The sequence below is a fragment of the Chroicocephalus ridibundus genome, chromosome 2 (genome assembly GCF_963924245.1).
Source record: "Chroicocephalus ridibundus chromosome 2, bChrRid1.1, whole genome shotgun sequence".
Taxonomy (NCBI): domain Eukaryota; kingdom Metazoa; phylum Chordata; class Aves; order Charadriiformes; family Laridae; genus Chroicocephalus; species Chroicocephalus ridibundus.
Genome location: NC_086285.1, coordinates 716,664 through 730,314, shown reverse-complemented (window position 1 = coordinate 730,314; position 13,651 = coordinate 716,664). Strand labels below are relative to the sequence as shown.

Here is a 13,651-nt window from a genome sequence, read left to right as displayed (position 1 = left end):
CGGTGCTGATTGGGCGGTGGCGCTGCCAATCGGCTGGCGGCCGGCCAATAGCGAGGCGGGGGCGCCCGGCGCGGGGTGGTGCGGGGGGGGGGGCGTGGCCGCCGAGGCACCGGGACCCACCGGACGGGAGGGGACAGGGCCCGGCCCGGGGACGGGGCCCACCGGGGCTCGGTCGTGCCCGGTACCGCCCGCCCGGCATCCACAGGCGGCCCCGCCGCCGCCCCGTCTCCCCTTTCTCCCGGCCCCGCCGTGCGCCGTCATCCCGGTGCGGCGCATCGTTCAACCGCCGCCGTCCCCGCGCCGCAGGTGAGGCCTCGCCGGGAGCGGCACCGGCACCGGGAGCAGCACCGGGAGCAGCCGCCGCATCCCCTGAGGACCGGCCCGGTGCCATGAAGGAGGACCGTGAGCGTCCCGTTGCCCTGGGTGAGGGATGCGGGTCCAGCCCGGCACCAGCCCCGGTCGTGGCCTGGCCACCGGCGAGGCCAGTGGCACCAGTGGCACCGGTGGTTGGCGGGAGCAGCCCAGCCTCGTCACAACGGGCTGCCGTGCAGCGGCATCACCGGCCGTCCCTCTTCTTATCTCCGCGACAGGTTACGGCATCACCAAACCCGACATCCTGGCTGAGGTGGAGCGAGGGGAGACGGCGGCGGCGGTGGCGGGGCGCTACGGGGAGCACCGGAGCCCCCAGCCACGTGTGGCACCCACCGGCCCCTCCCAGGGTAAGCGGGACACAGGTGGGACCGGGGCATGGGGGATCCCACCGAACCGGAGGGCTCAGGCCCCTGGGATCCCCGGTGAGGGGGTGGCTCCCCAACGCACTCCTGTCTCCGCAGGAACGGAGGTGAAGAGCGAGGAAGGGGTGTCCCCGCCGCCTGCATCCCCCCCGTCCTGCCACACCGGCCCCGGCTGCAGCTACTGTGGCGTCCCCGAGCCAGAACCGAATCCCGATGCCAGTAACGGGGGGTTCATCGCCCCGCCACCCACCTTCGAGAGCCGCTGCCGCCGCTCGGCAGAGCCGCCGCTTGAGTGCGCCGAGTGCGGCCGCGGCTTCGGGCAGAAACCGGACCTGGTGCGGCACCGGCTGGCGCACGGCGGAGAGCGCGGCTATGCCTGCGGCCGCTGTGGCAGAGGCTTTGCCGAGCCAGTGGGGCTGGGGGTGGTGGGCAGCCCCTGCCGCCCCACTCCCTGCCCCAGCCGCTCCCTGGGGATGGTGGAGGGGGGACCGGCGGCCCCCCGAAAGGAGCGGAAGGAGCTGTCACTGACGGAGAAAGTGCGCGTCCTGGAGATGCTGGAGGGCCCCAAGGTGTCGCAGAGCGAGCTGGCCAAGCGCTTCGGGGTGTCGCAACCCCAGATCTGCCGCATCATCAAGAACAAGGAGCGGATCTTGAGCGAGTGGCACCGCAACGGCGACCCGGAGCGCAAACGCAAGCGGGAGGGGAAGGACGCGGCCCTCGAGGCCGCCCTACTGCGCTGGGTGGAGGGCACCCACGCTGCTGACCTGCCCGGCACCGGTTCCCTCCTCCATCTCAAAGCCAAACACCTCGCCGAGGCGCTGGGCCGGCCCGACCCGGAGCCCAGCGGCGGCTGGCTGGCACGCTTTGGGGCTCGCCACAACCTGGCCTTCAAGAAGCCGCCAGCAGAGAAGGGGGACGCGGAGCAGCCCACGGCCGAGCACTGGGCCAGCGTGGTGCTGCCCGGCCTCCTCCGCAGCTACGCGCCCTCTGAGATCTACGTCTGCGGGGAGACGCAGGTCCTCCTCCCAACCGGCTGCCCTGGTAAGGGCGAGAGCGCCGGTGACCAGCTGACGCTCCTGCTCTGCACCAACGCCGACGGCTCGGAGAAGGCCCCGCTGCGGGCGGTGGGGGAGAGCCCCCGGCCCCGCTGCCTTCAGGGTGTCAACCTGGGGCAGATGCCCTGGAGCTACCGCGCCGGCAGCCTGGCCGGCGTGACAGCCCCCCTCTTCACCGAGTGGCTGCGAGAGTTCAACGAGGGGATGCGGCGGCAGGGGAAGAACGTCCTCCTCCTCCTCACCAAGCACGAGGCGCACCCCTACCTCCAGCTCTCCAACGTCAGGATGGTCTTCGTCCCGCCAGCTACCGCCTTGGACCGCGGCATCGCCAACGACCTCAAGGGCCACTACCGGCGCCGGTTGCTGAGGTGGCTGCCGGCGGAGCGCGGCGCGGGGCAGCCGACCCTCCTGGATGCCCTGCACATGCTGGCGCAAGCCTGGGGCGACGTGCGCCCGGGGCTCATCGCCGGCTGCTTCCGTGCCGCCGGCTTCAGCCCTGACGCCGGTGCCAAGGCCTCAGCCCTCACCCCAGCATCCGGCCTGCTCGGCCAGGAGGAGCTGGAACGCAACGGGGAGCCGGCGGATGGGGATGAGGGGACATCGGAAGGCGAGGACGCAGGAGAGCTGGTGCAGCCCTGTCCCTCGGAGCGGGAGGTCTGGGGGAGCCTGGCCACGCTGCGGCGGTATCTGGAGTGCCGGGCCACCTCGCCGGACCTCTTCCAAGCCTTCTATGAGCTGGAGGACGTGTTGCACATGGTGTCGGCCAGCGCCGGGCGAGCCCTCGTGGGGGACACCCCTCCCAAGCAGTGAGCGGAGCAGCCAGACCCGCTCACACCCGTGCCGGGGACCAGAGCTCATCGGGGTTGTCACCGGACTGGCCTGGCCACCATCCCCTGCGGCGGTGCCAGCTGAGTTGTGCCGTGGGGTTTGCTGTGGGTCCGTGTGGCGCAGGGGCAAAGCAGGTGCCCGGTGGGGGCTGTGGACCCACCACGCTTTGGATGTCACCTGTTGGGGCAGTGCCGGGGGCTGGCGGTGGCAGCGCCGGGGACACGAACCCGCTGCCAAAACCTTCTCCCACGGGGTGGCTTCTGCAGGCAGCGGGAGCCGTCGTGGACTGACCCTGGGGGGATTTGCCCTGAGTGGGGTGGTTGTGTTTGCTGGGGGGGGATGTGGGGTGCCCCATGCTGGGGGCAGTGGCTCCCCGTGGGGGCTCGGGGGGACCGGGTGCCACCGGCTGCTGTCACCACGTGGTGCCCGGAGGTTTGCGGCAGGCATTAAAAAGGCGGAATTCAGCAAAGCGCAGCGTGGGTGGCGATTGTCATATTTTAACGTCACTTCAAGCCCTGCCATGAGCCGGGCAGAGCCCCCGCACTCCCCCCCGGGGCTGCGGGGCCACCCCAAACCTCCCCTTCCCCTCCCTCACCCTGGCCTGAGGACACGCACCCCGTGGCCCGGTGACACCGTGGCCGCTCCTGGGCCCCCACAGCACCCCAACGCCTGCTGTCCCCACCCGGGTGACAGGGCCATGGGCAGCACCCGCGGGCAGCGGGGACCTGGCTGACAACCCATGTGCACCCGGGGGTCCCCTGCGCAGCCCCCTCCCCGTGTACATGGGACCGTGTGGGCACCCTGGGGCACCCTGTCCCTGCCCTGGTGACCCCGCTGCACTGGGGTCCCTGAGACGGGACGGGGCATGGGGACGGACCCCACCCCCGTGTGTGCACGGAGGACCAGGGGCAGCTGGGGGCCACCCCACCCACCCCCCCCATGGTGGGGACAGGCGTGTCCCCACAGCACTGTGGCACCCAAGGGTGGTCTGCAGCCACCCCAGTGGAGGGGAAGCCGGGAGGGGGGGTCATGGGGGATTTTGGGCAGGAGGTACCTGTTGGGACACACCTGGGTAGGACACCCAAGGGGTGTTCGTTGGGGTGTCCAGGGTGGGGGGGGGCCATTGGGGTGTCCAGGCTGGGGGGCAATTGGGGTGTCCAGAGTGGGGGGGGGGGGGGCATTGGGGTGTCCAGGTTTGGGGGGGCCATCAGGGTATGCAGGGTGTGGGGAGGGATCAGGGTGTCCAGGGTGGAGGGCGATTGGGGTGTCCAGGGTGGGGGGTCCATTGGGGTGTCCAGGGCAGGGGGTCCATTGCGGTGCGCAGGGGGGGATGTCCGTTGGGGGGGTCCAAAGCAGGGGTCCATCCCGGTGTCCAGGGCAGGGGGCCCATCGGGGTGCCCGCTGGGACAGTGGTGTGTGCGAGGGGCACCCAGGGGTCTGTTGGGGTGAAGGGGGCACCCCCGGGATGCAGGGGGGGGGGTGCAGCCAGCTGCCAGTCAGGGTGCGTGGGACATGGGGTACAAAGGCCCCCCCCCTGGGCTGCAGGATGCACCGGGAGTTATCGATGTAGGTGCAGGGGACAGGATGGGCTGGGGGGGGTCCATGGGACAGGCTGCACGGGGGGCTACCGACTGGGGATGCACCATCATGGGGGTGCATGCAGCACCTGGGGGGGGGTGGGGGCCGGGGCGCAGGGACAGAGTACCGCGGGGGGAGCATCGGGGTGCAATGGGTACACGGGGGTGCAGGGACACGCAGGGACGGGGTGCACCGGGGGGGGGTGCCCACAGGGACGCACAACCCCAGGGGTACGCGGGGCTCCCCGTGGAGCGCAGAGACAGTGAGCGCTGGGGGCGGGGGGGCATCAGGGCCCAAAGGAAGGGGGTGCAAGGGACAACCGGGAGGGGGAGGGGGGGCACGGGAAAGTGCCCACCGGGATGCACAATCACGAGGGTGCTGGGGGCTCCCCCGGGGGTGCAGGGACAGTGGGTACCGGGGGGAGGGCAGCATCGGGGTGGGTGGCAAGGAAGGGGGTGCAAGGGGCACCCAGGGGGGCGCAGGGCAGCACCCAGGGGGATGCACAGTGACGGGGGTGCAAGGGCAGTGAATATTGGGGGGGGGGGGCCTTGGGGTGCATGGCACACGGGGGTGCAGGGACACGCGGGGGTGCAGGGATGGGGTGCACCGGGGGGATGCCCACAGGGATGCACAATCACGGGGGTGCAAGTAGTGTCCGGGGGGGGGGATGCAGGGCCAGGGTGCACCGAGGAGGGGGCGTGTGTCCCCACGGGGGTGCACACAGCACCCGGGGGGGGGTGCAAGGCCCGGTTGTGCCAGGGTTGGGGAGGATCCCCACCGGGATGCACCCCCACGGGGTGCACACAGAGACTGGCGGGGTGGAGGGTCGGGGTGCACCGGGGGGGGGGTGTCCCCGCGGGGATGGACACCCACGGGGGTGCACCGGGGCTCCCTCGGCGGGGGGGGGGGCAGAGACGGTGAGTAACCGCGGGGGGGTCATCGGGGTGCACAGGAAGGGGGTGGACCCCCACGGGTGGGTGCATGCAGCACCTGGTGGTGGTGGGGGGGTGTCCCCACGGGGATGCACCCCCACGGGGGTGCACACAGGGCCCCGGGGGGGGGGGTGCAGAGCCGGGTTGCACCGGGGTTGGGGCATCCCCACGGGGATACACAATCACAGGGGTGCATGCAGCACCCGGGGGGGGGAGGGGGGGTGCAGGGCCGGGGTGCACCAGGGTTAGGGGGGTCCCCAGGGGGATGCACAATCACGGGGGTGCACGCAGGGCCCGGGGGGGCGTGTGCAGGGCCGGGGTGCAGCGTGGGGGGGGGGGGGAGTTGTGTGTGTGTATGTCCCCACGGGGATGCATAATCACGGGGGGGTGCAGGGCCGGGGTGCAGCGTGGTGGTGGTGGTGGTGGGGGGGCGTCCCACGGGGATGCGCAGCCACGGGGGGGGGTGCAGAACCGGGGTGCAGCGGTTGTGGGGTGTCCCAGCGGAGACTCACAACCACGGGGGGTGCAGGACCGGGGTGCGGCGTGGGAGGGGCGGGGGGGGGGGGGCGTCCCACGGGGACGCGCAACCCCGGGGGTCGCAGCGCCGGGGTGCGCAGGGCTGTGCCCACCGGGATGCACCCCCCCGGGTGGGGGGCGTGTGTGTGTGTGTGCGTGGGGGGGGTGTACGCGTGTTTCCCGCCCCCCCCCACCCCTCGGTATCCCCCCCCCCCCCCCCGCCCCCCGCAACTCCCGCTCCGCGCCGCTGCTCCGCGGCGGTGCCGCCAGGGGGCGCCCTGGGGCGGGCGCGCGCAGGGCCCCGCGCCGCGCCGCGCCGCCGCCGCTCGGAGGCGGAGGAAATGAAGGCGAGTTCCGCCGAGGCGGGAGCCATTACCCGCCGCCGCCGCCGCCGCTGGACCTGAGCCCCCCCCCTCCCCCTTCCCCCCTCCCCCAACCATCCCAACCCGGCCCCGCCGCCGCCGGTCCCCGCTTTTCCCCCCCCCCCTCTCCCCTTTCCCCCCCCCCCTTCCCCCCCCCCCCCTCCCCCCCCGCCCCTTCACACGCCCGTCCCGGCACAGGTAGGCGCCGCCGCCCTGCCCCCGGGGGGTGTTGAGGGGTTTGGTGGGGGGGAGAAAAGGCCTGCGGCCGGGGCCGGTGCTTGCCCCCCGGCCCCCCCCCCTCCTCCCCGGGGGCAGGCACCGACCCCTTTGTCCCCGGTGCCCGGCGGAAGCGCGAACAAAAGCCGCCCGCTGAAGGCCCCGGCCATGCCCTGGGGGGGGAAGCCGGTAACGGTTTGCCCCCCCCGCCTCCCCGCCCCGTCCCGGGGCACCGCTGAGGGGGGGAGAGGCCGTCGCAGCGGGGAGGGGGTGGGTGGGGGTCCGAGGTGCTCAGCCGAGGCCGTGAGGTGGCCGCCGGAGGGGTCTCGGTGGGGCCTGGGGATGCTGGGGGTGGCCGAGGGCTCTGCCGTGGTGCTGGGGGGCTGAGGGGGTCGGCGGGGACGAGGCCTGCGCCGTGGCACTTGGGGTGCGCCGCGGGCGAGAGCCTCGCCGGGGTCCATGACGTGGCCGTCAGGTGCTCACCGTGGCCAGGGTCTTCGCTGGGGCCTTGAGGCACTTGCTGGGGCCATGGCATTCACCGTGGGAGCTTGAGGTCTTCACCATGGCCAAGGCCTTCGCCAAGTTCTTCGCCATGGCCCTAAGGCCCTTACCAGGACCTTGAGGTGTTCACCATGGCCAAGGTCTTCGCCATGGTCTTGAAGCACTTGGCATAGTCTTTGCTATGGCCCGAAGGCCGTTGTGAGAGCTTGAGGTGTTCACCATGGCCAAGGCTTTTGCCACGGCCTTGAAGCACTCACCACGGCCTTTGCCATGGCTCCAAGGCCTTCAGTGGAAGCTTGAGGTGTTCACCATAGCCAAGGCTTTCGCCATGGCCTTGAAGCACTCACCACGGCCATGGTCTTTGCCATGGCCCCAAGGTCTTCAATGTAAGCTTGAGGTGTTCACCACGGCCAAGGCCTTCACCATTGCCTTGAAGCACTTGCCATGGCCATGGTCTTTGCCATGGTTCCAAGGCTCTCAGTAGGAGCTTGAGTCTTCACCGTGGCCAAAGCCTTTGCCAAGGTCTTCATCACAGCCTTGAAACGCTTACCATGGCCATGGTCTTCACCATGGCCCAAGGTCCTCACCAGGAACCTGAGGTGCTCACTGGGGCCCTGAGGGTCTCGCCATGGCCAAGACCCTTGCCAAGGCCTGCATCATGGCCAGGGGCTTCACCGTGGCCTTCAGATGCTCACCATGACCAAGGCCTCTGCCACAGCCCCATGACCTGTGCTGTGGCCGAGGTCTGTGTCATGGCCCTGAGGCCCTTGCTGGGAACCTGAACACCATGGCCAAGGCCTTCACCGTGGCCCTGAGGCCTTGTGCTGCAGCCCTGGTGCTGTGTCTCTTGCCACAGTGCTGAGGTCCTTGCCATCACCGAGGTCCTAGCTGTGGACCTGAGGTGCTGACCATGGCCAAGGTCCTTGCTGTGGTGCTCACTGTGGCCCAGAGGCGATGGCCGTAGCCCTGAAGTTGTTGCTGTGGCTCCTGGGGCGCTTGCCATGCGGCCAGAGGCACTCCCCATCACTGCCAACGTGGCTAGGAGGCCCTCGCCGTGGCCTCGAGGCGCTCCCCATCGCCCTCAGCCTGGCCCCACGGCACTTGCCGTGGCCCCAAGGTGCGTGCTGTGGCCCTCGCCGCAGTTGCAATGCGCGCACCGTGACCACGACCCTCTCCGCGGCCCCCGTGGTAGCTGGCTGGGGGTCCCCGGGTGCCTCTGGTTGGAGAGGGCCGGGGGCCCTCGCCGTCAGCCCGCACTGCCGCCACCCACCGCTGCCCTTTCCTTTTCTCCCCTCCCAGGTGCTCTCGAGCTGGGGCGAGGGGATGAGGTGCCCCCCTGCCGCGTGGTGTGCCGAAGCGGCTCTTTAGATCCTCCCCGGCCCAAGCCTCCCCTGCCATGGATGCCTCGGGGGCTCTTGCTTCGGCTCCCTCCTCCGCGGCTCCCTCGGGCTCCCGCAGCCCCATGTTCCCCCCAGGAGCTGACAGAGAGGAGTGGGGACCGAGGTTCAATTGTGCCCCTTCCACCTCTGCCGCAGCCTCGCAGGCGATGCCAGCGTCTGGCCGGAAGAGGAAGGCCAACTTCTCCAATGACGAGACTGAGACGCTGGTCTGGAATGTGGTCCGGCATTTCAGCGCCCTGTATGGGTCTGAAGCCCTGCGGGCTCACCCCGTGCGGCGGAAGCAGCTCTGGACCCAAATCCAAAGCCGCGTCAACTTCCTGGGCTACACCGAACGCTCCATCGACGACCTCAAGCACAAGTGGCGCGACCTGCGGTTGGACGTCAAGAAAAAGATCACCTCCAAGAAGCACCTGCCCATGAACCGCGCCGGCGGGCCGCTCCACAAGCCGCGCCTCACACCCCTGGAGAAGATGGTGGCTTCCACCTTCTTGCAGGCCAGCCACGACTCGGAACCCGAAATCATCTTGGACCCAGGTCAGTCGTGGTGTTTCTCTGGGAGAGTTGGAGTAGCAGAGTCCCAGTGCTGCCTGTCCCCACCTGCGCTCTCCGAGTGATGTCTGGCCTGGTCACGTCACCAGGCTGAGGTCCCCCCGAGCTCCTGGGTCTGCCGAGCGTTTGCGTTCTGTGCTAGCCATCGCGGCGTGGATCATGGAAGGAGACCTTGGGGTTTTGCTCTCGTATGTGGTTTGTGTCGGGATCGCAGCATCCGGCAGCGCCGCGGTCCTGTCGTATCTGAGTAGCAAACCACCAGGGTTGGAAACTACGTGCGCTGGAATTAAAAATCCACCATGGAAATAACCTGGGATCAACAGGAACACCTTAAACTTTGTGGGACCAGGCCTTTTTGGTTCTGTTTTTTTCTTTAATTTGATCCAGTGCCTGGCCTTGCTGGATACCGTCTAAAGGCAGCCGGTAAAAGACGGGATGGGATTTTATTTCCCCCCTTCCTTCCGTGGTTGGTGTCCCACCTGGTTAGCTGAGGTCAGAGGGAGCAGGAGCAGCTCCTTCAGTGCGGAATCACGCTGCAGTGTCTCACACCGGGGTGCCCTGCGTTGCCGGGGGGGAGCCGGCGGGTCCCTGGGTGGGCTGTGCCTTCTCGATGGGGCTGTGCCTTTGACCCCTGCAGAGCAAACCTGTGTCTCCGCGTCCTGCAGAGCCGGTCCTGCTCTTGGATAACGCCTCTTTAGCTCAAATGCCCAAGAGATGCTCGGGGGGGGAAGACGTTGGCGAAAGATCCAACATCGGTCTTGCAGCAATGCTGGGCTGGGCCCGTGGATACACCCCAGCTGGGCTTTGTAGCTGACCAGGAGGCAAATAGCTCCCCAGCCCTTTAATTTCCAGAAAGGGAATGTGTCTGGCTTCTTTGTGTCCCCAGAGGACACCAGGGATAGTCGTTCCTGCTCCTTGCTCTGCTCTTTGATTTCAGCCCAGACCCGTCAGGTCTCACTGGGGACGGGTGGGCGCTGTGGGTCTTGTTTCACCAGACGCCCGACTTGCTGCAGAGCAGAAGGTCTCTGGGCTGGAGGAAGAATTCCTTGTGGGACATTTAGGGGATGCCAGCCCTCTTGGGGCTGGGTGAGTTCAGGACAGTCCTGGAGGGTTGAGGGCGAGCGATTATGTGGGCTGGCCTTGCAGGAGGAGCTTCTGCACCTCGGTGCAACCCCCACGCAGCATCGCTGCCCTGCTGAGTCCCGTGGGACCCTTCTCCTAGGGAGCCCCAGCCACCCTTCCACCGGAGCATGTGAGCCGCCGGTGCTGTTGTCGCAGCGGCTGAGGCTGGATTCTCTGTGTCCCGCAGATCTGTTCTTCCCGGGTGCGACCAAGCAGTCCTTCATGCACCTGCAGCCCGGCGTCAGCCACCCCAGCATCTACATCGACACCAACGGGCAGCCCTCGTCCCTGCCGGACGTGGAGGGCTCTGCGGTGCCCCGGCTGGCGGTGCAGAGCCCCGACCCCTCTGTCATCTGCGAGTACAGCCGAGGGGAAGGACAGAGCAGTTCGGGTAAGGGGACAGGCTGCGGCGGGGATTTAGGTGGCGGAGGGATGGATGGATGGAGATCCCCTGGGAGCATGGCAGCCGGTAAAAGGTTGCGGTGGTGGTTTGCACCGAGAGCCTGGTCCCGGCAGGGCTGGGTGCAGCCCTTGGCACGGTGCTGGGGGTGACACTGCGGGGGACACCCCAATCCGTGATGCTTCCCTGCGCCTGCCCAGCCTGTGAGATTGTCTCCTGGTCTGGGAGTCCCGAAGGGCTGCGGATGCGTAATGTGGAATCCAGAGCACAGTTTCGTAACCATCAAGGGTTGTTCGGTGGCAGAAGGTGGCAAACCCAAGGGAAGGCAAAGGCTGCTGCCGTCCCTGCGTCATGCAGGAGCATGGGGAACTTGCTGCGGGGGGGACAGGGGGGCGTGCGAAGCAGGCAGGAGCTAGGGCTGCACAGACGGGGCACGTTGTTTCTTCTGTGTCCCGCAGGGATGTCCGTGAGGGGGACATCCATGTGTTGGGGAGGGGCAGGGGACCGGGACAGCGGCTGAGGCTCACTGGAGCGCTTTTCTTCTCTTCCAGCTGAGTCGGGACCGGAGCTGCGGACCCCGGACATGTCAGCCATTTCCCCATCCCTGCGAAACGAGTCCCTCGTCTCCTATGCCTCCATGTCAGAGGAGGAGGAACGGGAAGGCCGGGAGGTGGAAAGGGGCCACGGCGGGGCCGTGGGGATGCAGCCCGGGCCCGAGGCCGCCATGTCTTCAGAGGAAGACATGAAACTGTCCCGACAAGCCATGCTGATCCGCCGCTGCAGCTCCCAGGGCTCTGTCACCTCCCTGCCCGAGGACCCTCTCAACCCCGTGGACGCTCACTCGGACTGGGGCCACGAGGGGGTGTCCGACCTGCCCCCCATGGCCCGCGGGCTCGACTCCTCACACCCCGAGGAGCAGGCGGGGGGCCCGGGCCCGGAGATGGGCGCTTTGCCCAGGGTACTGATGGGTCCCACCTGGGAGAAGCCGACGGCGGAGGAGGAGCCCCCGGCCCGCTCCCCGCTGCATGGTGCCCTGACCGAGGAATCGCTGCCCTCCTCCGCCTCCCCCCCGGGGGACGCCCCCGCTGCCCCCGGCCCCCCGCGCGGCCTGGGCTGCTCCCGCCTGTGGGAAGACCGGCGGGAGAGCTGGAGGACTAACATCCATCACCTGCTGGACCTGGAGGAGCAGTGGGACCAGCTGTACCACCAGGAGTTGGCCATGTGGCAGGAGGAACGGGCCACCCAGCGCGAGGAGAGGGCCCGTGACCGCGAGCTCCAGTTTCGCCTGCTCGGCGTCCTGACGGACATCCGCGACGAGCTGCGCTACCTGCGCCAGGAACGGGCCAGCGCCCGGCAGAGCCAGGCACCGCCAGCCGAGCCCCGGCCAGACCCCAGCCCGCTCCTTGAGCAGCCCAAAGCCGAGCCCACCTTCCCCGAGCCCCAGGCCGGGACCCCCAGCTGGGGAGAGACCACCGTGCCCAGCCGAAGCCCCTTCGGAAACCGTGGCCGGGGCCGGCGTCGGGGACGGCCGCGCGGCTCTGCCTCCAGACACAGACGACTCTTCCTCACCAACAGCTAGGGACGGGCAGGGACGCTGTCCCGCGAAAGGACATGGTGTGCCTGCGGCCCTCCCGGGGCTCCGGCCGCGCGGTGGGTGCCCGGCCTCGGACAGAGAGGCGCGTGCGTGGGGGAAGGGTGTGCGTGGGAGCTGCCTGGGTCGCGAGTGTGCGGCTGCCGGCGATATTGGCGCCTCCGAGCGCAGGGAAGGTACAAGGGGATGCAGGCAGCCGGCCCTGCGCGTGCTTGCCGTGCGCTGGGAGCGCGCCGGGCACCCCGCCCACGCCCCAGGGAAGATGGTGGCGTTACACACACGTGTGTAAGGCGTGCGAGCGGCCGGGAGGCCCGCCTGCACCCACGGCCGTTGCCTCTCTGCCCGCAGGGCACGCGTGAGCCGGCGGGGAGCCCCCATGCGCGCGCGCGCAAGGGCGTCAGTGGGGCCCGTGTGACAGCGCTAGTCGAGTAGGATTACTACCTTTTGGGGGGGTGGGGAGTTAGGAACACTTAGTCGCTGATGTGCGAACATTTTATGCAAATCATTTAATGACCTAATTTGCATATAACCATAAACTTCTGTTAAAAAAGGAAAAAAAAAACCAAAAAAAAGAATCCCCAAAAAAACAGAAAAGCCGTCTCTGGCGTGTGGAATCCAGGGCGAGGGGGACCTGCTGTCCCCGCGTGAGCCTTCGCGTGCCGCCTCGCCGAAGCCATGCTCCCCTCGACCTGACGAGCCAGCAGCGATGCCCACTGTGGCGCTGGCACGGGCGACAAGACCCTGGTCCCCTCCCCTGCGTGGGTCGTGGGTCCTTCGCCCTCCTGGCACCCCACGTAGCCTCGGGGAGCCTCCTCCGCCACCCCGGTCCCTGCTCGCTTGTGCCAAACGCCGCTCGCCTGCTGTGTCATGCTGCTGATCCGTGGTTCCTTCCCCGCTGAAATCCCCGGTGTCGCTGACACGCAGCGCCCCGTCATGCCGACTGGGTGCGATATTGCGATAGGGGGGTCGTTTGCCCCACGGGCTTGCCCCGCGCAGCCCGGTACGGGCTGCGCGGGGCAAGCCCGTGGGGCAAACGACCCCAAGCTTATTTTGGGGAGCCCAGTAGTCTCGGGTCCTGTCCCCAGGGAGTGTGCAGGGTCCCCAGGCGATGTGCAGTGTCCTTTGCATCATGCAGGGTCCCTTGGGGAGCGTGCAGTGTCCTGCGGCACTGGGCTGTGTCCCCCGGCAGCGTCCCTAGGGAGCTCCGGCCCCCCACCCCCTCCCTCCTCCTCAGGCTGCAGCCCCCGCTGGGGGGACAGCACAGCCGAAAAGCCCACCCTGAGCTGGTGTCCGTCCCACCCTCCCCCAAATGGCAGCACGGGGGGACCCGCGGCCACCTCCCTGCTCGGTGGCAGCTCCCGGGCGGGATGGGACGGTGGGACAGCACTGCCAGTGCCAGCCGCGGGGCAGCAGCTACTGGGCAAAGTGTCGCCAGATGTGGCACTTTCTGGGTCACCGGCTCCGCTCGGGGCCTCCCAGGGTGACCATCTCCCTCGGGGGCGGGGGGGGGGACGGTGACAACCATCTCGGGGGTGCCTGGGGAAGGGGCTGTGGTTGAAAAAGACGGGTAAACTAACTTATAGCCCCAAATCAAGGGTAGGAGGGAGCTGGGACTGATTCGGTGATGGTGGCGGTGGGGGGAGTGGGTTTGGCTGGTTTAAATGAAGGCAGGACACGGAGGAGATAAAAGAAGGGTTTGGGTGGGAAGGGACCTTAAAGGCCACCCAGTGCCACCCCCTGCCCTGGGCAGGGACACCTCCCACCAGCCCAGGTTGCTCCAAGCCCCGTCCAACCTGCCCTTGAACCCCTCCAGGGATGGGGCAGCCACAGCTTCTCTGGGCAACCTGGGCCAGGGGCTCACCCCCCC

At 68.8% G+C, this 13,651-nt stretch overlaps 2 protein-coding genes across 3 annotated transcripts; both read left to right on the top strand.

Annotated features, from left to right (window-relative positions):
• Positions 1-89: 89 nt before the first annotated feature.
• Positions 90-2,903, top strand: LOC134510934 (tigger transposable element-derived protein 3-like). 2 transcript variants are annotated; one of them, XM_063324149.1, is made up of 3 exons: positions 90-306; positions 591-719; positions 834-2,903. In XM_063324149.1, the coding sequence occupies exon 3, from the start codon at positions 1,208-1,210 to the stop codon at positions 2,597-2,599; it is 1,392 nt and encodes a 463-aa protein (XP_063180219.1). In that variant the 5' UTR covers positions 90-306; positions 591-719; positions 834-1,207; the 3' UTR covers positions 2,600-2,903. The 2 variants fall into 2 exon arrangements, with proteins under 2 accessions (XP_063180219.1, XP_063180218.1); XM_063324148.1 differs by having other exon boundaries at positions 90-423.
• Positions 2,904-6,180: 3,277 nt separating this feature from the next.
• Positions 6,181-12,672, top strand: LOC134510939 (uncharacterized). The gene is made up of 4 exons (XM_063324155.1): positions 6,181-6,203; positions 8,258-8,656; positions 9,981-10,184; positions 10,745-12,672. Exons 2-4 carry the CDS (start codon positions 8,269-8,271, stop codon positions 11,770-11,772), a joined length of 1,620 nt encoding a protein of 539 aa, XP_063180225.1. The 5' UTR covers positions 6,181-6,203; positions 8,258-8,268; the 3' UTR covers positions 11,773-12,672.
• Positions 12,673-13,651: the final 979 nt, after the last annotated feature.